At 46.3% G+C, this 26492-nt stretch overlaps 1 protein-coding gene across 1 annotated transcript; it reads right to left on the reverse strand.

Moving 5' to 3' along the window:
* Positions 1 to 1449: 1449 nt before the first annotated feature.
* Positions 1450 to 26409, reverse strand: SSTR5 (somatostatin receptor 5). The gene is made up of 2 exons (XM_083152785.1): positions 25633 to 26409; positions 1450 to 3630 (listed from the first exon to the last, which is right to left on the reverse strand). The coding sequence occupies exon 2, from the start codon at positions 3592 to 3594 to the stop codon at positions 2479 to 2481; it is 1116 nt and encodes a 371-aa protein (XP_083008911.1). The 5' UTR covers positions 3595 to 3630; positions 25633 to 26409; the 3' UTR covers positions 1450 to 2478.
* Between the last annotated feature and the right edge of the window lie 83 nt (positions 26410 to 26492).

The raw sequence follows: 26492 nt of genomic DNA on the forward strand, positions 1-26492 counted from the left end.
TGTGAATGGATGTTTATGTAAAACATCGATTCGCAGCCAGTGCGAATGTACGCGCCTTGCGAATGGTGGGCCGGCGTACCACCATTCGCAAGGACGGATCTGGTTGACTCGCAAGGATGCAAATTCGCATCGGACAGCATAATCGATGTAAGATATTTGAACCTGGTAAAGCTACCATAAAGGAAGGGGGGGCGGCCTATTGTGCTCTATGTGGAGGGAATGCTGCTTGCAGAATGTCAATGAGATTCAGCCTTGGTCCGGAGAGTGAAACATCCCTTCTTCTAGATTAATTATTAACATTTAGGTAATATATAATACATACAGCCGCACCTGTAGGCAGTATGGACCTGCAGACTTTGTGCTAATCACTCAGCATGGAGACTAATAATAATATACTCCAGAGAGGTCATTATCTCATATTATCTACTGAACAGTTTATATAGTTCCTTATATGTCATAAAGCTCTCAGTGGGGGAAGGGGGGAGCTGCACACGTGTTCAAGATGCAAAACATATGACGTACCTAGTGCAGGCTGCCTACTTTTTCAAGTCTTTTTTTTCGAGAGAAGTACAGAGAGGAGACTGTCATCAAGCCCCGGGGCGGGGCTAAATTACATGATTTGCATCTTTAGCCCCGCACCACGAAAAGCTGCGAATCATGGGAAAGTAACGCTGCCACGAAGGAGATGCGAGGGGGACACCGGTATCCGGGAGGCTTGCCTACCTTTGCAAATTTCTTCTGTTCATTGTGCCGGTTTTCCAGACATAAAACTACTTGTTTTAAATATATTCTGCGTCTCTTCTTACTGAGGAAACCAGTGTCTTGATTTGCTAAAAAATGATCGCAGAGCAATGTACGTGCTAGACCATTTTATACTATAACCACTGGGTGGCGCTGTAATATTGCCCATGGATCAAGAAGTGCTGGATTTCGCTTAATCTGAAAAAATATGTAGACAGAAATATTTACCTCTGCATAGAAAGTTGCGTCCATGTAAGAGAGGAAAGCTTGGTACACACTAGAACGTGTTGTTCTGACATCAAATTTAATCCTTGCTAGCCTGGAGTGCCAATACACACTGGATCGATATTAATAAAGAATGGAACGGTCACTGTTCCGTCCTTCATTAACATGAATGGGGTCGCTGGTGATGGCTTCATGGTTGATGTGCAACACATCAAACTTGATATAGTCGCATATGTCCACAGACGTCTGCGTATCACCAGCAGACACTGATGACTGTATGTACCCAGTTTAACATTGAACTGTGCTGGTTAATTCCTTCCATTCTAGAACGGTGTCTTCTTCCCAACTGCATTGGGTTAGACTCTCATCTTGCTATCATTTGATAGAACCCCTGCACATGAATTGATGATGCAGTACCTTTGAGGTCATGGAATATAGAACATCACTAAACCCTAATAACAATAATACCACACATAAGTGGAATACAGTTTTGGGCTTATCTGCCGTTTATTTAATTTATTTACTTATAATACACGTATGGGATCTTTTATCTGGTCATTTGAAGCAGAAAGCTTTGATAGCAAAGGCAACTGCTTGTAGTCACTTACCTACAATGGGATTATCAGGCTAGGGGGGGGGGGGGGGGGGGGCGAAAACTCAGAATAATATTCTAAGGCATGATGCTCCTGCATTCCAAATAAAAGATCCCATACCTGTATATATATATATACAGCATTAGCATATTACAAGAGAAAAGAAACTGTAAATATCCATGGTGACATAAAAGTGACATATTGTTCAAATAAATCAAAAAATCAGTACGAAACTAAATTGTGAAGAGGAGAATCGGAATATATTTTGTAGAAGTGCTTCATGTTGGGGAAAAAACGTTTATCGTTTGTAGAAAAGAGAACCGGTAATAGTTCTGGGGATCTCCAATGTAAGACAAGAGTGATGGTGACATTCAGTATCTCAGTATATAGCATTTGTCCTTGCCGATTGCATGTCGCTCCGGCATGAATAATGATTAAGTCATATGCAGCCCTACATAGCACATATTAGTATGGAAATGTGATATGTGTGTATATTACAAATCAGCATCCACTTCACTGGTGTTTTACTCTAACCATGGACCAGACATGTTTAACAGCTATAATTGCAGTCTCAAATAGCTTCGCGTGTGCTGACTATCAAATGTTTTCCAATGAATCTCTCAATTCATTGTTCTAGAGAAGAGGGGAGGGGGGGGGGGGGGGTATTGGACAGGGTAATGCCCTGGATGATCAAGGAGGACGTCATCATCAACTGAAGATATCAGAGATGACTTTTATATAAATACTGCAGTCAGCGTTCATTTATATGTTACTCTATTGGATTTGTGTAGAGAAACACGGTCCTATTTAAAAGGATTGTGTGCAGGGCCCCTACATCCGTGCAGAGTCCGGATTCCAATCCAAGATAAAACATAGTTGTTTGCACCAGGTGCTCTGCAATAGTTACATAGTTGATGTTTCAGACCTTACTTGTCTGCATACAGGTATGTCCATTTACTTCTGAGTTACGTGACGTGATCATTGTCTCCTGAATGTGGCTGCTCTTTTCCTGCCTATTTTCGGTCAGGTCGGCGTCTTTTATACCATTGCTTTTGCGAAGGCAGAGAACCTTTTGGAAGCTCTGCTTGAAATTGTCCGACAGAAAGCCGTACAGGATTGGGTTAGCGCAGCTGTTGGCGTAGGACAGGACAACCACAAAGAAGTACACGCCAACATAGGCTGGTTCATTCGGCACGATAAAAGTTAGGTTTACGATGTTGAGGATGTAGAAAGGGAGCCAACAAAACACGAAGACAGCAACTATGATGACCACCATTCTGGTGACTTTACGTTCCGATCTCCTACGCCTAGTGGATCCAACACGAAGACCAGATGACTTCACCTTAATGACAATTAAAAGATAGCAGAGGCAAATCACCAACAATGGTCCAAAGAACCCCAACACAGATGTGTAGATAATGAATGCTGTAGACCAAATATTGACCGGATCTGGCCAGTTTATGTTGCAGGTGAGGAAATCTTGCTGGATATCTGAAAAGATGATCACTGGTAGAACAACGAGAAATGAAAAAGTCCATACAGTGGCGCTGATTAATTTTGCCACCCGAGGTCTCCTCCATTTGGTTGACTTGATTGGGTGAACCACAGCCAAGTAACGGTCAATACTCATCACAGTTAGACAAAAGATGCTGGTGAACTGGTTGATACCATCCACTGTCATCACCAGCCTGCAGAGAAAAGTGCCAAAAGGCCAATACGAGAGTGCATTTTGGGTGGCAAGAAAGGGCAGACCCAACATGAACAGAACATCTGCAACCGCCAAATTAAGGATGTAGATGTTGGTGACTGTCTTCATCTTGGCATAACGGAGGACAACATAAATTACTAGGGTATTTCCACTGAGTCCGATGGCACATACCAGCAAATAAATAAAAGGAATCAGGACTGAACTCATCCCTGACATTGAAGGTTCCATCCCTGTACTGTTTCCAGTGACATTTTGGAATGCTGTCAAATTGGACTCCCTTGTCCCAGGTTCTAGGAGAGACGCCATTGGAAGAGACATTGGTTCCATTGTCTTGTTATGATTGACTCTCCCTCAAGACAATAACTGAAAGACAAAAAAAAAGACAAATTAACATTGGTTATTGGTTGAATTGACAAAAGACTATTATATCTAATGTTGTAATGTGATGCTGACATTAAAGAAAGAGGTGGGACCCAAAGACAATGGGGCCCACTTGGAATTTCACCTACATCCCTGTGGACCAGTCAAACCCTGATTAGATGCACACAAGTTTATCAACATTACATTAGTTGCACATGGTAATTATGGTATAGTCTCAAAATCTCCGCAGCTGTTATAAAGGATCAATAAAAATAACATTTTAATTCATGGGGTACGTGCTAGAGGTAACCGGTCAATGGGTCAACAGTGTAAAGGTCGACAGTCCCTAGGTTGACCACTATTGGTTGACAGGCAATAGGTTGACACATGAATAAGGCCGACATGCCATAGGTTGACATTGAGAAAAGGTTGACAAACAAAGGTCGCCATACCATTGGTTGACGCATAGAAAGGTTGACACAAGTTTTTCATTCATTTGATTTTCAAATTGACTTGTTATTACATCACAATCTATGTCGGAATGGAGTGAGATTATAATAGCGTGGCGAGTACAGAGAACAAAGCAAGCCATGTGAGCGGACCTGTTACACTAATTGACGGTCCACGTTGGCCACTGTCGACCAGGGGTTAAAGTGAGGGGGAACGGGGTGGAACTGAGTTCCGCCTCTACCACAGCCCTTGAACAGTAATTACAACAGAAAAGTCTGTACCATCGGCTTCTCCTTCTGGCACGGCGTATGTGATGTCATGCCATCACCGCCTCTGAAGTGAAGAAGCACCACTAAGAATAGCAGGCTCTGTGCTTGCTGAAGATAGGGTGAGAGGTGGCTGGAGGAACACAGAGGGCGGTATTCAATGAGAATACCAGCGAGGTGCAGCGAATCCTGTTTAGGATTCGCTGCACATTCGCCACGTTCCGGAGCCTCGCCGGCTCCGGTATTCAACGTGTCAGGGGCTCGCTGCCCCTGACCGGCGAATATGAGCTCCTGCGGCGAACGCCACAGGGAGCCTGAGGACGGTGGCAGGCAGAGAGATGGAAGTCTCTCTGCCTGCCCCAGAACGTTTGTGGGGGGGAGGTGGGCTCCCCGGGTGCCAGGCAGCACAGGCTGCCACCCAGGGGGTGCCAGCAGGTGACCGCGTATATTCACTACACCCGATCGTAACGATCGGGTGCAGTGAATATATGAATATGTAATGAGCGGCTTGGCTCCGGCACCCCCTGCTGGCTGCTGTGTAAAAAATAAATAAAAAAAAATATTTTTTTTTTTAAATTAAATATATATATTCATGTGCTTACAGCACATGAATAAAAATACCATGCCCCTCCTCAGAATAAAATTCCTGATTTTTTTACACCAAATGTAAAAAACAAAACACTTTATTTTAAAAGTTCACATTCCACTTCTCCATAAAAAGATAGCGATTGCTACTCGGTGAATCATGGCGAAAAAAACCTTCAAATGTATTCGCCATCTGGTCATTGAATAGGGTGATTCACCGTTTTAGTCAAAAATTCGCCAAACAGCACAAATTCGCCATAAAATCCTGGCGAATCAGCCACATTGAATACCGCCCAGAGAGTAGAGGAAGCTGCTGAGGGACATGGACAGTGAGCTGCTGGAGTGACAGAGCCAGATGTGTATAAGCAGCACAACTGTGGACATTATGGGGGAAATTTACCAATATGGATTCGTAAAAAATAGGTGTAGGCAGAAATACACCTATTTTTTACACATTTGTATTTTCGGGATTTACAATCCCGAAAATACAACAATTCATATTCCTAAAGATGGGACATTCGTATTTGTATTTACAAATACGATAGGATACGACAGGAATCACCATTCAAAAGAATAATACAGCTGCTATTTGGTGTAAAACAGGCACCAAAATACGACAGGAAAATACACCTTGCTTTCCCTGTCGTATTTGGCTTTAACCTGCACGGATCAGTCAGATCCGTGCAGGTTTTAGTGTAAAAAAAAAAAGGAAAATTAAATAAATAAATAAAAAAAACAGCTTGGGGTACCCCCCACAGCTGTAACCAGCACCAGGCTGAAAGAGCCGGGGCCGGTAATTAAAAATCAGGGAACCCGACAAATAGGGGTTCCCCGATTTTTAACAACCAGCCCCAGGCTCCAGGTCCGGTTCCCAAAATACGGGGGACAAAATGAGTAGGGGTCCACCGTATTTTAAGAACCAGCCCCAGGCACAACCAGCCAGCAGGGTAATGTCATAGCCGGGGGACACTTAATATATAAGGTCCCGCGGCCAAAACACTAATCCCCTGACCGGTCAGCCTGGCCAGGGGCCCTGGGGGAGTGGGGTCCCCCCCCAATAAAGGGGTCCCCCCCCCTCCAGGACTTACCTGAACAGGCTGAAGCCTGGTGCTGTCCCCGGTGACCCTGGGCTGTGGTCACCGGGCTGATAGTGGTGTAAAAAAAAAATAGATGAAAAAACTATTGTTTAAAACTGTGGAACTATGAGTCCCAGCAAGCCTCCCCCGCAAGCTGGGACTTAGAGAACCACAAGTCCCAGCCTGCGGGGCATTAAAGGGCCCACTGGGTCTTGTAGTTCCACAGTTAAAAAAATAGTACAATAAACACACACTGACACAATGAAAATAAAAGTTTAATACATACATTACACACATACTGATACTTACCTATCTTCATAGGCGTGCGCAGCCCATTTTGTTAGGGGGTGCACCATTGGAGGGGCGTATCCTGCACCGCCAACTGGGCGTGTCCATCAATGCCAGTTGGGCATCAATGCAAACTAAAAAGAAGGTGACTTATTTATATATACACTTCAGAACGAACCATTCCCCACAGTGCGTGCCGTATAATGCGACATACTGCAATGCCCATTACACATAATGCCACACACAGTAATGCCCATTACATATTATGCCAGGGCTTGACAAATTTTTGTAAAACATGGAGAACAGGGACAGTGCGTCTATTACACGTAATGCCTATTACACGTCACACACCCATTACATAGTATACCACATGCCATAATGCTCAATACATTTTATGCCATACACTGTAATGCCCATTACACGTTATACCAAACGCCGTAATGTCCATTACACATTGCACCTCAAACCGTGATGTCCATTACACATTACGCCTCACCGCCATTCCTTCCCCCTGTGTCAGCCATGTCTCCATTCCCCTGTGTCAGCCATGTCCTCCCCCCCTGTGTCAGCCATGTCCTCCTCCCCCTGTGTCAGCCCTGTCCCCATTACCCCTGTGTCAGCCCTGTCCCCATTACCGCTGTGTCAGCCATGGGGGTCCCCTGTGTCAGCCCCCCCCTCCCCAGTGTCAGCCCTGTCCCCTTCCCCCTGTGTCAGCCATGTCCTCTTCCCCCTGTGTCAGCCATGTCCCCTTCCCCCTGTGTCAGCCCTGTCCCCTTCCCTATGTCAACCCTGTCCCCTTTCCCATGTCAACCATGTCCCCTTCCCCCTGTGTTAGTCATGTCCCCTTCCCACTGTTTCATCCATGTCCCCTTCCCCCCTGTGTCAGCCATGTCCCCCTCCAATTGTCAAAACTGAAGGGGATCTAGACACTACCATGTCCCCTTCCCCTTGTGTCAGCCCTGACCTTCTGCTGTGTGAGTGATTATCGTTGGATGTCACATACCAATTAGTCGGGACTGCCAGTGCCCTGTTGTGCTGGCTGCTCTCCGGACTCCCTCCTTTGTGTGCAGTGAGTGTGACAGCGCATCTGCCTCATTCATTTCCAGCTCCTCAGTCAGTCAGAGCACAGCCTGCTTAGAAGAGCGCAGAGCTGATCTAGATCACATCACAGAGGGGAGTGCCGAGCTGATCGCTCCGCCACCTCTGCTTGGGGGACATTGTAGAGGACACAGCGGCAATGAGGCGCAGTGGAGGAGGTAGGAGATGGGGCCGGTGGTGCGCCCGCTCTCCTCCTCGGCTCCTGGAGAAGGAAGGCACCCACCCGACATGGACCTTTACCATTCAGCTGCTCGCCGACCAACTCTGAGTGACAGTCCCGCGCCGCTGCGTCAGCGTGATTTGGGCAGCGGCGCGGGACTGTCACTCAGAGTCAGAGTTTGGCAGCGGACGGTCATTAGGAGGTGCCTGTGCACCCCCGGCACCCCCCGTGCGCACGCCTATGCCTATCTTGATCCCGTAGGTAGCCCTCTGTCCTGGTGTCCGGTGTCCTGTGTCGTCCTCCAGGTCCATGTCGGCGGTCCGTGTCGTCCTCCAGGTCCATGGCGGTGTCCGGGTCCGAAGAAATCCATGTTGGAGCTGTGGAAGGAAGTCCTACTCACCTGGTCCTGTGCTGAAGATGTCTTGTCTTGGTCCGCCGTAATCCAGGTAATCTTCATGCTGTCGCCGGTCCCCGCACTGTCCACATCGCACTGAGGAGAGATGCTGAGATATTTCATACTCGGCGCCTCTCCTCAGAATGATTTCTATTGGCCGCCTAGTGGCCAATCAGGAGCCGACTTTCTTGGCACCTGATTGGCCGCTAGGCGTAAAGTCGTATCTGACTGCTTTGTACATTCCCCTCCGGAACACGACTTTGCATGGATTCAGTATTGAATCCCGGCGGTCGGGATCCCGGCGTTCAGAATCCCGACAGCCGAAATGCCGACAAGGGGGGGGACGTGGATCGACCCCCCTTGCGGGCTCGCTGCGCTCGCCACGCAGCGGGCCCGGTGCCTCGCTACGCTCGGCACACTAATTTATTCTCCCTCCAGGGGTGTCGTGGACACCCCAGGAGGGAGAATGTGTCGGCATTTCGGCGGTCGGGATTCCGGTGTCGGGATTCTGAACGCCGGGATCCCGACTGCCAGGATTTTAACTGCATCCCCTTTGCATACGACTGAAACTAGGTTTTTCATATTAGTAAATTTCCCCCTATGTGTATAAGGGGCACTACTGTGTGACTTAATATAAATCAAGGGCACCACATGCAGTGTAATGTGTATATGACTGTGCTATTGTTTGTATTAATTTAACCAATTTTAATTGGTTACTACTGTGTGTTAAAGTCGAGTTACACACACACCATTTTAGGATAGTATGGCCGCCATTTTGGTTCGCAGAGTTGCGCAAATAAAGTAATAATACCAGAGTCTGTGTGACAAAGTGGACCAGAAGCGCAGCCATACTATTACACATAAATTCATAATACCATACTTACACCAAATAAAATATAGTTAATTAAAGGTTTAGAGCACTACACATAGTTTAATCAGCATTACATACTTCTGTCTGTATAATGTTTGGTACCGTTATGTTCCGTTTCTCATGCGCAGTACTCCGGTCGTTGCGAAAACTTTGCAACTCACATGGTCCGATAATTACGGACAAAATCTATATTTCAAGGACTATTTCTGTTAAACTGTGTGTGACAAAGGAATCTAGATATAACCGGTTCTTGTTGCTGTTTACGACCCCCGACGACGATGCCAACACACAAAGGACTCCAAAGTTCACTCCCCCTGCACCAATCCAAAGCAGGTGTAATACTTTGCCCCAATCACTGAGGACTGGACATTCGAACCCTGACCAATAGGAATGGCCTTTGACCTCCCCCTTCTGACCCTATAAGATAGCTAACCCTGGGCTGCCTCGGTCACTTTGGCACTGCTGATATCCCCTCACCAACCCAGGCTATAGTTCTATTTGAATATAGCGAGCTCCGACCGGACTGCGCTGCGCTATTCCTTAACGGTAACATTTGTATTCCCGTTTTATGTAATGTGGCTGATTATAATTGTATCTGTTTCTGTTCCTTTGTAAGTGTTTTAAAGTATTTATTATTGTTAGATAATTGTATCATGTGTTACCCTGTACTTTCTTCTTTCTGTAATCCCCTTTTGTCCGCTAGGGACTAAATACACTATTTACGGAGAAATCTATCTCCTCACTTGTTATATCGTGGTCTCGTCTAATTATTCACATCTAGCGATAAAGTGTATTACGGACCTTGTCCTTAAAGTGTATTCGCAGATTAGAGACTTAGTACTGCGAAGGGATCTCCTATTACTTCATTGATTCATCCGTGTACAATACACGGTAAAGGTACGCTACGCTGCGCTACGCTTTGTTCGCATGTAGCTAGGAATAAAAGGTACGCAGGTTACGGAAAAAGTACGTAATCTACGCTTTTCACTTATTGTTCTTTGGTCATATAAATATCGGTATTGATATGTGTGACCACACCCTTTCCTTGTGGGACCATTATCACTTTAAGAGAGGTAGGGCACAAATTCCCTGGCATTGGTCTTGGCTCTGCCTAATGATGATTGGGGGGGGGGGGGGGGTGTTAGGAGGAGGGAGTCCCACCTCCTCTCCAGGACCATTTAAGCCTTGTTGTTGACTTAGCCACCCAAAAAAACATGGAAAACATGTGTCGACCATTTACATTTTCACCTTTTCCGTGTGCCGACCTACTGCAATTTGACCATTTTATCTGTCAATTTACTGCCTGTCGACAAATATTTGTCGGCCTAATGAGTGTCAACCTATATACTGTTGACCTACTAATCGACATCCCTTCTAGACCATCTCTAATCAGGAGTGAATGGGTTAATTGCATTAAAACCCTGCCTTTTTTTTCTCCGTTTAAACTTCACTGATAACTGACCAATAGTAGTACATTTGTTAAGAGACAATCCCATTTAGCCTTTTTATTTAATTAAATAGATTTTAGGTGTAATTATTGTTGTCTTCCTCCAATTATTGCCCTCAGCCTTCTGCATGCTACAATATGTGATGGTAGAAAGAGAAAAAAAAGAGGAGTGTTTTACAATACACAGCTCAAATTAGGCTCAGAGGGTTGTTCCAAAGCCTCTCTGCTTACTAACATCTTGTGCCACGTGACTGTGGTTACCATGGTAGTTACACTACACTGAGTAATCCCTACAAAATTATACATTATTTACAGTATAGCTGCTAGCAGATTGATAAAACCATCTAAGTAGAAATGGTCATTTGAAATATTTTTATACTCGATTATTGTAAAAATAAACAACAACAAAAATATATATGAAATCGCCGCTCCAAGTTTATTTTCATGTGCAGTATGGTTTATAATAGCCTTCACCTTATCTGATACAAAACATTTTTATCACAGAACCAATTATTTTGTGTTTAAACGATTTTGGTATGAACAGTAGGTTGCAGACCGAGGCTTTTACCCGTGACACCTGGACAAGAGGCTAGACAGTGTTTTGAGCAAAGCTTACTTATAAAACTACAATTACTCCAACATGCTATAATACATCAAGGACACCCAGGTTGCCTCTTATATTATTTCTACAGCGAGAAAATTGGTCGATCTGTATGCAGGCTTGGCTTTTCATAGAACCCAGCATCTGTTTGCTAAATTCTCCTTTCACGCATCATTATCCCCGGTTTACCAGACAGAGCGGCTCAAAACGCATGCATAGTCAGGTAAAGGAATACATATTTATTCTATATATTATGCCATTGGGGGGCATAACTAAACAAAATGACACCAGTGATAGAAGGTTTTGTATTCCATCGTAACCAATGTGGCTCAATTATACTCTAGTATCATTTAAAAAAATGTAAAGTCTGATTGGTCATTATGCCACCACTTTTCCAGGTTTTTTGAGCAGCAGTTTCATTAAATGTTCTGTGATTTGTATTCATTCATATACTTGGGGTGAAATTTAATAGGATGAGAGAATCAGAAAGTGAGAGATTTGGTAAGAAATCTCCAGTTTTTTAAAGTGGCAAACGTTAGTGCCCGCCCCTAACACGAGAGAGAGAGATGGGGGCATTTTTTTTTCTCTTTACACCTGGTGGGCGGAGGCACGTAAGCTCATTTGCATGGCCGCCGCCCATCCAGGCCTTCCACATTTTCTTCTGTATTCAGGAGCTCTTCAATGCTCCACCTCCCCCGCTATCGGACAGCTTCTCCGGCTCATTACCTCACCTGTGCTCCTGTCCTGTTCTTCCCTTCCTCTACTTCATCTTCGGTCTCCTTGACTATTTTGACACCTACTTCTGAACTGATGCTGATTTTAGTTCTACCAGCTATACCCCTATTTATACTGTATCTTTCTACACACCCTGTACGTTACCTTGTAATTTGTTTTTTTTTTGTGTTTGCTATGTACGGCGCTGCGGACACTTTGTGGCGCCTTATAAATAAACGTACTACTACTACTACTACTCCTGTGCAGGCTAATTTCTTATGTCATAGGGATAGGCCTATAAATCAATGATTTAAATAACTAAGTTTTAAACAGTGTGTTGGGCAACCTGTTGTAAGTCGGGTGCTTTGAGACTACAGGTCTCAGCATACCCTGCCAGCTGTCAGCTTTTGTAGCATGCGGTTATATCATATTGACTTGGATCAGCTGTCCTCATTTACACTGGTAACATAGTAGCGGGAGTGGATTAGAAGATAAGAGTCTCATTTCACACAGTGCGAGTATGATTACAGTCCACTGTAAGAGCCTCATTCCAGATACATGGCTCACAGTGGGTTCTGCCATCCTATTATGTCTGGTCCAGTGATTCGCCACAATTCTGAGGGAGAATCCTAACACATTATGGTCTGCCTGGGGGCATTACTTTCCCGCACAAGTCTTCTCATTGTATCAAATGACTGAGGAGTGTCTGGTTCTGGGACTGGGGACATATTCATAAAAATACGGTAATACCGTAATCCCCTTCCCCGTGGTGCCCATTAGTCTCTGGAGGGATGCGTTGAGTGTGGACATAGAGGAGGCTTCTCCCTTTAGGGACGTTTCTTGCTCTGTGCCAATGGGATGCATGAGCACTGCTAGATTTCACTTAAGTGAAATAAATGACATTTATTTGAGGTGGTGGTGGGGGGGTGATATGATTTAAATGAACTGGCTGAGGTGGCGCTTCCCTTTTTTAAAAAGTAGTAGAACCAAAACTCTTCTTCCCTGCAAAATTATTTTTATCCTCAGGCTGGTACCTTAAGAAGTACAGGGGTAGATGTACAGTATGTACAGTACGGCTACTAAACTAAACTCCACCCCCAATCCACCCCCGTAATCAAACTACCCTACCAAGCGGTATCCCCTCGACCTACTGCATTGACTACCCACCCAGCCGGGTGGTCTCGCTGCCCCCGAGCGGGTGATCGAGAGAAAGGCCTAAGTCAATGAATAGGCATTTACATTGCATAAACAGATAATAAAGGCTAAAACTATTAACCTGCCGTTCTTTCCCGCCTATCAGCCAACGCGATTAAAACACCCAAAGAACACCCCCCCCCCCCCCCCCACTACTAATCAAGGGAAGGAAGGGAGGGAAAACTCAGCAGGAAAGAGAGGAAGACTCCTCCCTTTCCTGCCCTAATGTTCAGCTAACTCTGCCATTCCCTTAAACCTTATTGGATCCCCGAGTCACATGCATCCCAAGGGTCACACACACAGCCTTGGATGTTTAACCCATTCCATGCCTATTGCTGGCATTACTTTAATCTTCAGTACCAAAAACTCAACTATTCCCTATACTTTTAGTGAAACGGACTTTGCTCTTTCCAGTGGGAAAGGGTTTGTCTAATACCCCTTTCACACCAGCCAAAATTCCCACATGGGCCCCGGGAACAACCCGCGACTAGCGCTGGTGTGAACGGTTCCCGGGCCAATTCCTGAGAAAGTTTGCCGGGATTTCAACCCTGCTAGCTAGCAGGGTTGCTCCCACGACCAGCCCGGGTTACTGGCTGGTGTGAAAGGTACTTACCTGGGTCCGGGCAGTGAGGTCCGGGCAGCAGGTGATGGGGTCCAGACTGCAGGGATCCGGGCAGCGGCAGCTGGGGGGCGCTTGTAGTGTTATTTGCGGGGCAGCGGGATAGGAAGCGCTTAATTTAATAACATTTTGAAAAGACTGGCCGGACACTCTCAGCCAATCAGCAGCCGGCCAGTCTTTTCAAGAAGTTTTCAAAATCCAGCGTTTCCCACCCCGCTGCCCAGAAAATAGCGCTACAAGTGCCCAGCCGCCACTGCCCAGACCCCACTGCCGGGCTGCCCCCCTCACACCAGAAAATGTAGGGACAAGGGTGGTGTGAAAGGGCCCATCCGATTGAACGGACATCCGATGGAACAGCCGATATATAGATGCACCTTCGGCCAGTGTGTACGAGCGATATATCTGTGAACGACATCATTCACAAATATATATTACGCTGCTTTACAAGTGATCCGCCGACCGCCCGCATCCTAACCCTACACAAATCCTAACCCCCCCCCTTCAGCCTAACCCTCCACCTAGTGTCTAACCCTAACACCCTCACCCCATTACAAACAATGAAAGCGTTAGATGTTACCAACTGCGCGAATATGTGCAAATCCCGCCACCCACTTACCCACTCCTCTCTGTTCCTGGAGGAGAAACAAAAAGAGATGACAGGCTGGAATTCATGTGCAATTTCATGCAAAGGTAATTCTAGTAACAGCACTTATGGAATTTCTCCTTCGCTCATGAAATGAAAATGTTAACTGTAATAGAGCCTATAAATATCACTGGGGAGAGCTTTGAAATGGAATAATTGCCAAGTATTACTACTGTAAGAGTATACTTCAGTGCACTCCGTAAGAGTGTACAGGGAGAGCGGACAGCTGATACCTGGAGAGCTGGACATTTTATACACTTAATTCAAGGACTGGAGCACAATGTACAGTATACTTACTCATTATTTCTTTATTACCAGTTATTTATATAGCGCACACATATTCCGCAGCGCTGTACAGAGAATATTTGAACATTCACATCAGTCCCTGCCCCAGTGGAGCTTACAATCTATATTCCCTACCACATGTACAGGCGACGTTGGCACAAATAAAGCAGCAGCAGGTTTCTTAAAACAATGTATATATCCATCTGTACCGGGTGCTTCTTCCACTTGCATGGATTTAATAGCATTGAGGATTTACTGATGTGACCAACGTGCATTAAGGGAAGGTTAAGATTCTAGGGATGGGGAAGGAAGCTTTAAGTCTTTGAGTCTGTGATAGATTCTTCTATTGGCTGATTATTCCCGGTGTCGCTTCGTTCTAATATACAATCTAATATAATCTTCTGCACAAGCGTTTGCTGTGTCACAGGGATTAACGAGCCTGTCCCACTTAGCATTGACTAGCGCTTTTATTCCATTCCGAGCTTTATGTGCTCAGAGATAATGAGCGAAATATTGGCCCAATCTATTACTTAAAGTACAGACCTTCTGGTGAGATCTCCGACAAACACGTTTCCTGCAAACCATATGTAGATTTGTCATTTACTCCTCAAAGCATTCAGCTGTATTCCTAGGGTTTCGGAAGGACAAACTACACATCCCAGCATGCCTTGCCATAGTTTTAGCATTCTGTAATAGCAAAACTGTGGCAAGGAATGATGGGACTTGTAGTTTCACAACAAGTGGAGGGCCATAGTTTGGACATGCCTGAGTTATAGCATTGATTTGGACCATAGTTGCCTACCCTCCCGCATTTTGCGGGAGTCTCCGGCTCGTTGATCATTCCTCCCGGTCTCATGGGAATAGGCCTGATCCTCCCAGTTTTTTCTAGCTCTACAGAGAAAACTATGACTGCGCGAGTCACAAAGTGCCGGGGTTGGACTCTGTAAGTGCGACGTCATGACGTCACAGCTGTCCTATTGAATGCCGGCCGTTGCGGGCCTCTGTGTAAGCTCAGATAGCGCAGCATGGCCAGCGGGAGCAGGAGCGGCAGCGGGAGACATTTATTGGTGAGTGCCATGGTGACTGTACTGCAGTGTACAGTAGGAAATGGGCGCACTATGCAGTGCAGCACGGCCCCGGGAGCGGACGCAGCGGTAGTGGGTACGATTTATTGATTGGTGGATGGTCATGGAGAGCTTGTGGCTGCTGAGCTTGTGCTTATTAAAGGGGCAGAGGGAGATTAAACATTTTCATGAAGCTGCTTCAGCAGCATGGAGGGGGTAATTGAATACTTTTTATGAATATGTGGGGAGGGGTAAGGGGGAGAGGAATCATTTACTCTATTACCTAGTGTAAAAAGTCAGGGTGGCACAGGGCACAGTCAGGGTCACACAGGGGGGAAAAGTGTAGAGTGAAGGTGGAAACACACATATGTGTCATTAGACACGCCCTATGGGTGGAACATGACACGCCCCCCTCCGCATCTAAAAGGGTGCTGGACAGGGTCCCGACAGTCGGGATCCCAACAGTCATTTATCCATACCTCCCAACTTCTGATTCAATGAAATAGGGACACTTTGCCGAACAAGCGCCCGAAAAGGGGGCGGGGCGTATACAAATGAGGGCGCGACTTATGCTAATTAGCCGCGACCTCATTTTCATGCTAGAATAGACGCTGTGCGCATGCGCACAGCGTCTATTCTATTAGATTGGGGGGTCTCCCAACTGCCACCCCCGCAGCGGGACAATGCCTGCCGCGGGTGGGACAGCGGGACAGGACCCGAAATCGGGACTGTCCCGCTGTAATCGTGACAGTTGGGAGGTATGTTTATCAGACGTCGGGATCCCGACTGTTAAAACACCGACAGACGGATTCCCGATGGCCACTGTCTATCCTCCCTCGTGGGGGTCCACGACCCCCATAGAGGGACAATAGAATAGGTGGCGAGCGTAGCAAGCCACTGTGCCCGAAGCGTGGCGAGCAACAAGGGGCTTTGTTGCGCTCGCCGTTGATTTGGACTATTTTAGTCATTGTTGCACGGACATTTTTTCCGTCTAGATTCTAGTTGGAATGAGGAACCCCTTAGGACTGATTTAAAGGTGGACTAATAGGTGGTTACCGAAGTGTCATCAGGACAATTGGTGTCTTCATAGGTTTCAGTAGTATCTTTCATGGTATTTACTGCTGACCGGCATGATATTGTATTTATTTTGTACCTTATAACCGGTGAAGTGGAACGGAGGGGGGGTTCTCATGTAGCCAAAGTTCAGCGCTAATACGGCCCAAGCAGATCAGCAGTTATGTTATGGGTAAGTTCGACAGGGTCTGAAGGTCGACTCATGCTTTGGGTCGAGAATGGGAAGGTCGACAGTGAAAACGTCGACATAAGTTTTTTGCGTTTTTTGTGTTCCCAATGTCGACACAGTCTAAATGTACTCCGTCCCTACTCCGACACTATTTCATTCTCCCATTACGCCGTAGTGGATGGTAGGGTATGAAATACCGCCTGTCGGCACATGCCGGTTCAAAACAAAATGTATAAAAAAATTGTGTCGACCTGTCACTGTCGACCTTCCCATATTCGACCTAATGCTTGTGTCGACCTTCCAACCCAACAGTCAAGAGGTCGACATTTGCCGACAGGTGGCATTTTATGTCCGAGGGCGTGGAGGGAGAATGAAATAGTGTGCCAAGCATAGCGAGCCACCGGGTGTCTATGTCGACAGTGTTGACATTCGGGACAAAAACTGTGAAAAACCCTTGTCGGCCTTTTGACTGTCGACCTTGCCCATGTCCACCTAATGCTTTTGTCAACCTAATGACCCGATCAACCTAAACCCATGTCGACCTTTTGAAGGTGTCGAACTAGGGCCTGTCGACCTTCAGTGGTCGACCTAATGAAGGTAGACCCAATAATCCCAACTCTGTCTATGTGGGTGTGGATTATTAGATAGACAGCCAATAGGTCTACCCCATATGGTCAACATGCAACAGGTAGACATGAGAAAGGTCGCAGCACCAAAATGACGACATGGTCAAAAGTAGATATGAAAAAGGTAGACACATCAAAAATTAGACATGAAATTCTCAAATTTTTGGGTGTCAATGTCGACAACTGTTGACACGGACCACCAATTAGTGTAAGGCGTCATTTAATGTCGACATTTTGACCGATTTCATGTTGACCTTTTAACCCGGTCTACCTACTCAGTACTGTTTCTGTGTACAGCATTGACTGTGTGTTGTACACTGTTGGAGGATACTTTATTATGAGTATACACTCTGCCATCTACTGGCTGTTTGTGTATTACAATCACAGCTCTTGTCCTGAGCCAAGAGAACATGTTCGTGTGTACTGTGTGTATTTCCCCTCTTGTATCTCGCTGCACCTTACGGCTACAGGGAGTGAATGAAGAGCCTTTTCTGTCTTCGTAGTCGTGTTACAAATACTCTTATATGACTACCCCATGTGTGACGTGTCCACAGCTGGCACTTGGACAGGAGAAATAAACGCTGTGTAAACTGGGGTCAGCTCTTCCTTTGTACTACTGATGTTCATGACAGCTTCCTTCCGAAGTCTATTGGTTAATTCAGTGTTTCTCAACCTCGGTCCTCAGGACCCCCCCAACAGTGCACATGTTCCAGGTCTCCACACAGAATCACAAGTGAAGTATTTAGCTCCACCTGTGATCTTTTAAAATGTGTCAGTGAATGATGAGTGCACCTGTGTACCTGCCGGGTGACCTGGAAAATGTGCACTGTTGGGGGGTCCTGAGAAACGAGGTTGAGAACCACTGGGTTCATTGACATCAATGTTAAAACCCAATAAATCAAAATAGTTCACTAATTGCTATCTCATCTGTAGCCAAGTAGCTATTATTATGTCATCTGTAGCCAGGTAACAATGATCTAAGTCTTGGCAGCAACAACAACAATATGATCTCAGCACAATACGATTTCAGTGGAATATACAGTAACAACATGCAGATTAATGATATTTGCTTTAAACTGTATTTAAGAATGTACACACTTTAGGCCAGGCATGTGGCCCTCCAGCTTTGTGAAACTACACATCCCAGCATGCCTTGCCATAGTTTTAGCATTCGCTAATAGCAAAACTGTGGCAAGGCATAATGGGACTTGTAGTTTCACAACAGCTGGAGGGCCATAGTTTGGACATGCCTGCTTTAGGTGCATCTTGCATTCCCCTGTCCCCAGAGCTGCCTGTATTATCGGTGGCATGAGTACAACAAGGCGCTGGTAACATTTCACAAAGACTCGGGCTCATGGTGACTGGACAGCGTCATCAGTTAAGGCAGGGTTGCCGACCCTCCCGGAATTCCCGGGAGTCTCCCGAAAATCGGGTCTCCCTCCCGGCCCCCCGGAAGGGTGGGCAACCCTCCCGGAATCTGGGGGACCCCCCTGAACCCCCCGAATCGTGTCATGTAAATGCCGCAATTCGCGGGTCTCAGAGGAGGGGGCGGAGCTAAAATGGCACAATCGCGTCATTTTAGCCCCGCCCCCTCCATGGATATCAGTCATTTCTACTATTTCCCGTAGTGGGGGTGGGGCTTAATGATGTCACTGTCAAGCCCCGCCCCCTGATCGGGTCAGTCATTTCTACTATTTCCCGTATTGGGGGCGGTGCTTAATGACGTCACCGTCAAGCCCCCCCCCCCGATCGGGTAAGGAAAGTCTCCTCTCCGGGCTTCTCCCGGATAGGAGCATTAAAAAGTCGGCAACCTTGAGTTAAGGTGTGTACACACGTGTGTGTACATGGCTTCAGATGTTTTGGCTGCACCTCCAGTCTGCCATGCTGTGACTGGCCCATTCTGTCACATGCGTATTGTACTGAGAAGTCCGGAGGGCATCACCATGCGGTGTCATGTGCATTATCCAGCTGGAATTGATCTTTTACCTATCTGTCCAGTGTCGGCCAGCCTGTGTCGACTGTAGCCATAGATTCCTGTTCTTATCTGACAATAGTGATACTCAGTGTGAGCCTCCGATTCTATCATTTTCTAGGATGCAATACAGAAATAGATAGACAGAATCCGATTGGTTGCTATGGACAACACCAACTCTTCATTTTTAGAAGCATTAGCGCAGGCATTCCCAACCACGGTCCTCGAAGCACACCAACAGTGCAGGTTTTAGTGATATCCAGGCTTCAGCACAGATGGTTTAATCAGAATCACTCAGGTACTAATTAAGTCACCTGTGCTCAAGCCTGGATATCTACAAAACCTGCACTGTTGGTGTGACTTGAGGACCGTGGTTGGGACTGCCTGCATATGAACCCTTAATAGCGTGCATCTGGCTCCAGCAATCATTTACTGGTCTAGTAACATAGATCACACTTTTCCCCCTCAATTCTAGTGTATAGCCTGATCAACAACCAGGGGCGTAACTATAGCACCACAGCCACCGCCACCGCGGGGGGGTGTGCTGTGCATGTGGGGGCGCCGGGGGCTGCGGTGCTATAGTTAAACCCCCCCCTCAATCCCCCACAGACTTACCTATCGCGCTGGTCCCAGCGGCTCCGTTCTTCTGCTGAGGACCACCACAAAATGGCCGCCCCCATATAGCACACAGTTCTCTGAAACTGTCTGCTGTATGGGGGCGGCCATTTTCTCGTGGTCCTCAGCAGAAGAACGGAGCCGCCGGGACCAGCGCGATAGGTAAGGCTGTGGGGGATTGAGGGGGGGTTTGCATGGGCGGCGGGGTAGGGGTGCTCGGCGGCGGGGCGGCGACGGGGGGGGGGGCGCCCAAAACGTAGCTACGCCACTGTCAACAACTGAACCTCTTGACCATGTCTGCATGCGTTTTATACATTGTGTGGCTGCCTCATGGTTGAATGGTTCTGCCAGTGAGTTATTTTGGAATGGCAGTTGGTGGCAGTATCTGAATTTTGATCTGTACTGCAGCTGCTCCCCTGGAGTCGCCACTGTTAATGAGTATTCACGGAGTGGGGCAAAGTGCAAGTACCGGTGATTCTTCTTAAGATTAACGTTTTTAGGAGCAATCAGACTTGCCCTGGAGGTGACTGAAAACAGATGTACATTCACTGTGTCCCATTTTCAGTCCCGCAATTGCATAGCAGGTTTTTTGAAATTTCCCATTATCTCTGTTTAATGGAGTTAATTTAAACAAAAACATGCTAGAATTGTGTATTGTCACTGATATAGGTTACATAGAAAGATAGAGAATTTTTTGCTGTATGTGCATGTGTGCGTGTGTGACTATAGATTCCAGTGCAGGGTTGCCTACCTGACCCTCTCCTTCAGGGAGAAAATGCTCTGTTCCTGGACTTCCCTGGTAATGTGTGATTGCCAGCACCTGTGGTGAAACACCTTTCTTATCAATTACCTAGCTCCCCACAGGTGATGGCAATCATACATTACAGGGAAGCCCAGGAACAGAGCATTTTCTCCCTGGACAGGGTCAGGTAGGCAGCCCAGACCTAAAGGTGCCCAAACACATTACAATTATTGTATACAATATCGCATCTCACCGCATCTCGGCTTTGCAATGAGATGAGCTGAGATCTAGTACAAAAAGTATGTGCAGCACATACTTTTTGTACTAGATCTCATCTCCTCTCATCGCAAAACTGAGATGCGATGAGACGCGATATTGTATACAATATTGTAAACAATAATTGTAATGTGTATGGGCACCTTTCGATACAGAGCAGAATCTGCTTTGTGTTTCATTCACAATGAAGTCACTGTGATGTCACGCACCCTCTCCTGGCGGGGTGCAGGAACTGCAGTTGATGCTTGGTTGCTGGAGAGACGGACTCAAGCCCATGATGTCATGTTACTAAGTTACTGACCAAATGCTGAATATACTCGGCTCATCGGTCTGCCCACTTCTCTTATGTTTATTGCAAATTACCCTGACCCGGCTCCAGCAGTCCCCCACTATTTATTCTGCTCTCAGCCAGAGAAAGTTTACCTGTACAATCCAAGCCACCATCAATGATTAACGGTAACCTAGATAAGACGTTTGTTCAGTGTAATCAGATGGAAATGCTGATTGACTTATTATTAACTCTTCACTCACAGCGCTGTGACCCGCTGTGAATTCCCATATGATCAGTGCTTTGATCTCGGTCCTCAAAATATTTCCACTCATTAGGGGAGATTCTCTAAGCTAAAAATGCGGTAAAAACCCCGTTATCTGGGTTTTTACCGCATTTTGGGATGCTCTAAGCATCCCCTGCCGGGTTACCGCGGCGGGGGGCATCGCCTGAAAAATCTGGCGATGCCCCATAGAAGCCAATGGGCTACTACCGCATCCCACCGCCGCCCCACAACGACCCCCCGCCGCCCCGCACGGACCCCAGCCGTCCCGCATCGCCCCCTCCTCCCTCACCTGTGTCCGGGCAGCACAGAGCTCTGCTGCCCGGACCTGTGACCTCCTCCCTGCACTGATCCTCTTCCGGGTGCAGGGAGGAGGAGAGCCCGGCGCAGCAGCAGCAGCAGCACCGGGTGTGGGAGGGAGGGGGGAGCCGCCGGGACCTGCTGGGACCCAGCGACTCTCACTGCAAAGGACAGCTCTTAACGCAAAAGTTGTCCTTTGCTATAATTATCGCATATGTTAGAACATAAGCGATAATTATAATTGCGATGGGCGGCGAAGGGGGGCGGAGATTCTTAGAGAATCTCCCCCATTGTGATTTAATTCGGCCACTGTTCGTGCTGAGGATCTCCATCTGATGAGGAACTACAGGTCCCAGCATGAAATGTCAGCCAAAGTTTGAATAAGCCTGCTGACACTTGTAGTTCCACACACATCTAAGAGCAGCATCTTGGCAAAGCTTGACGTGCTAGGTATAAGTCATGAAAGAAAATGCATATACAGATCGTGTATCCGTTATCCGGATATCCGAAAACCAAAATATTTCAAAAACCGTAGGTTTGCAGAATATTTCCGGATTTTTGTTTCTGTGCCGGCGATGGGTTTCCACATCATTATCGGGGTGTATTTCATACAAATTACTCTGGGCAATTGCTGGGCATGCGCCACCGCTGACATTGCCGCTTCCGCCGGTTCAGGCAGGCTATCCGATCATTTTGCTGTTTATGCAAACTCAGGTTTTTGGAACATTAATTCAGATCTGATCGCAGGGCAAATTTGTTCTCAAAATGAGAAAAAAACATGCTGCACTGCATGAGAGGCAGATGTAACATGTGCAGAGAGAGTTAGATATGGGTGGGGTGTGTTCAAACTGAAATCTAAATTGCAGTGTAAGAATAAAGCAGTCAGTATTCACCCTGTACAGAAACAAAATCACCCAAATCTAACTCTCTCTGCACATGTTACATCTGCCCCACCTGCAGTGCACATGGTTTTGTCCATTTTGGGAACGAATTTGCCCTGCACTCAGGTATGAATTAGGCCCCTTGTCCATACCTGCTGTCTCCCCCCCACTGCCCCACTCGCCCGTGGGGCACTGCGACCCGTGGGAGGGACAGTATAACAGTCTCCAGTTAGTGGGACTGTAATCGGGACAGTTGGGGGTATGAAAGTCAATGTGTTAACTTCTGGATGCAGAGAAAACATTGATATACTTGCAGTATTGTACTGTAATGACACGGTGCATGTAAGCAAGTTACGTGACTAACATAAGTTCACTTCTATCATTAAATTTTTTACTAAAATGTAATTTTATGTAGTCTTTAATCAGGGACCCAGTGCATGTTTTCCAGATTTCCTCAAGAACACATCTGAAACAATTAGCACCACCTGTGGATCTTTTAAAATGTGTCAGCCAGTAATGACTACAACTTCTAAAGCTGTGTACACATGGGGGCGATAGGGGCTGAAATCGCTGGAAATATGGTCGCTGGCGACCATATTGCCAGTGATGGGAGTGTGCCCCGGCGATAAATGCGCGCTCCCGTTTTCAGACCTATTCTAATCGCTGGTCGCTGATGAAAAGGAGACACTGGGCAATATATTGCTCAGCAATTTCCTTTGTACGGCGCTGCGAAACACTTGTGGCACCTTATAAATAAAATTATAATAATAATAATGTATTGCTAGGGGCTTAAGAAGAATTGGAATTCTGGGATACAGTCGGGGGGGGGGGGGGGTTCAACACAGGTGATGGCAATCATAAATTAGGTATGGGTAAAGCAGGGATTTTGCAATACAAAAAGGGTGCGGATTCTGGGATGCAGAGGGTCGGGATTCTGGGATACAGAGAGTCTGAATTCTGGGATACAGAGAGTCTGAATTCTGGGATACAGAGAGTCTGAATTCTGGGATACAGACAGCTGGGATTCTGGGATACAGACAGCTGGGATTCTGGGATACAGACAGCTGGGATTCTGGGATACAGAGGGTCAGAAATCTAGGATACAGTCAGGATTCTGGGATACAGACAGAAGGGATTCTGAGATACAGACAGCGGGAATTCTAGAATACGGGCACAGCTGGGATTCTGGAATACAGACAGTTCATAGATTGGGGGATACAGACACAGATGGGATTTTGAGATCCAGGCAGTGTTTGGATTCTGGGATACACAGTATTCAGAGCCAGAATTCTGGGATACAGTACAGAGTTATGATTCCAGTATACAGACAGTTGGGATTCTGGGATATAGACAGCCGGGATTCTGGGATACAGTGGGGGAAATTTACTAAAGGAAATTTGTAAACAATAGGTGTATTTGTATCCAGAAATACACTCATTTTTGACATTTACTATCCCGAAAATATTTCAATTCATATTCGTATTGATAGCACATCAATACGAATACGAATTGGCGTATTTTCGGGATAGTAAATGTCAAAAATGAGTGTATTTCTGGATACAAATACATCTATTTTTTTAACAAATTTCCTTTAGTAAATTTCCCCCAGAGGGTCAGGATTCTGGGATACAGATAGATGGGATTCTGGGATACGGACAGCTGGGATTCTAGGATACAGGCAGACTGGAGATTCCAGTATACAGACAGTTGGGATTCTGGGATATAGACAGTCGGGATTCTGGGATACAGAAGGTCAGGATTCTGGGATAAAGACAGTCAGGATTTTGGGATACAGACAGAGCAGGAATTCGGGGGCACAGGAAAAGTGGGATTTCTAGGATACAGAGAGCAGGAATTCGGGGATAAAGGCAGAACGTGGATTCTGGGATACAGACATTGATTATACAGTCACAGGAGGGATTCTGAATTCCAGCCTGCTGTGACTGCTGTAAGTATAACACGCGTTACACAGCTGCGTGTGCCAGGAATTCTGTAACTACAGACAGTATAAGTAAAGGCGCTTTGCAGCCTGAGAGTGCAATCAAATAAGATAGGAATCTAATCAAAAGACAAGAAAAAGCAATCACAGATCGAAAAAAATGCAATATCCATATAACCAGCAGGAGTGTGTATTGACAAGTCATCTTCATGAACACCTGTACAATGCAACAGTAAAGTCTTATCATCCTGAATGAAAATAAATTGCAATTAAACTAAAATATAAGCCACAGGGCAGGACTAACATCACACGTTGGTCACCAGCATAAACTAAATTACTCTCTTGCTGAGGATATGAGGAAAGACAAAGATTCTCCTCGACCTGCATTACATACTTGCCTACCTGACCCTCTCCATGTGGGAGAAAATGCTCTGTTCCTGGACTTCCCTGGTAATGTAGGATTGCCATCACCTGTGGGGAAACACCTTTCTTATCAATGACCTAGCTCCCCACAGGTGATGGCAATCATACATTACCAGGGAGGTCCAGGAACAGAGCATTCTCTCCCTGAAGGAGAGGGTCAGGTAGGCAAGTATGGATTAATATTCCCAGCAGTTATTGCTGTATGTTTGGGTCTGCTACAGTATATTCCACAGGTCTGCAAAATGATTTCCACGTAGCTGTAATCAGAATACAATGCTGGCATGTTATGCTGCAACTTGTAGTCCTATATCAATTGGTGGAGGGGCACACTTGCTTACCTCTGTCTGCACATTCACAGTATTATACCACAGGTTCTCAAAGTCGGTCCTCAGGGCCCCGCGCAGTGCAGGTTTTCCAGGTCTCCTCACAAAATCACAAGTGAAATAATTAGCTCCACCTGTGGATCTTATAAAATGTGTCAGTCAGTAATGAGTACACCTGTCGGGTGACCTGGAAAACAGTGTGGGGTCCCGAGGACCGAGTTTGAGAACCACTGGATTATACCTCGCTGTACTGCCTACACAAACATTAAAAGTTATTATTTATTTGAATGATAATAACAGTAATAATATTAATGATGATACGTGATAATTAAAGAGTGCCGTAGACAAGGCTGGCTTACCTGAATGGGTCCTTCTCATGACTGATCCTCTGAGCAAGTTTCCCATGTCCCCAAATATTTGTCTGGTCACATTATACAGACGCCCAGCCCCACAGATTTCCCCCTCGGTGTTCCTGGCACAGATCTCTGGTCGTATCGTTGTAGTGTTACCATCCACCTGTCAGTCCCGGGTCATCCGCTCTATTCCAGCAGCAGCAGCAGCAGCGTCACTTTCAGGTCTTTGCAGTGGGTTTATAATGAAATCCCATACCGTGAGGTTACTTTGATTGTACAGCCTTTCCCAGTGCAGGGCTCACACCGTCTGACCAGCGCAGGAGAGAACAGGCTGGCTCCTTGGTTCATTCATGCGGACGGAACGCTAAGTGGGATGCTTAGCAGGGAAGGGACTTTGAGCAGCGTCCTGCACAACAGGTGCAGAATTTATCCATTGCCGGGGTGCTGAACGATGGTGCCTGGAAACCCAGCGAGTGTGGGACTAATAAGTATCTGCAGCTAATATATGTATGTATGTATGTATGTATGTATGTATATATATCTCAGTCTCTTTTTGCTCTGCAGAACCAGACTGCGCGGAGAGCAGAGCACAGACACACGCGCGCAGCACAGTCTCACTCTGCTCTGGACTTAATACACATTGCTCTGCCAAGTCAAGTGTGTGATTGATTCAGCCTCTGTGCCGGGAGGAAGGTGTGCTATGAATTTCCATTGGAAATGATAGGTGCTTGTCAAGCCCTTGCTAATCCAGTCACTCAAACAGGAGAGTGTGGGGTGGGTGTCAGGGAGTAGGCAACGAAATGCTATTGTATATGAATGCCTGGAGGGGAACCTCAGGGCGAGATCACACAAGCATTTATTCTAAC

The sequence above is a fragment of the Crinia signifera genome, chromosome 7 (genome assembly GCF_055691185.1).
Source record: "Crinia signifera chromosome 7, ASM5569118v1, whole genome shotgun sequence".
NCBI lineage: Eukaryota > Metazoa > Chordata > Amphibia > Anura > Myobatrachidae > Crinia > Crinia signifera.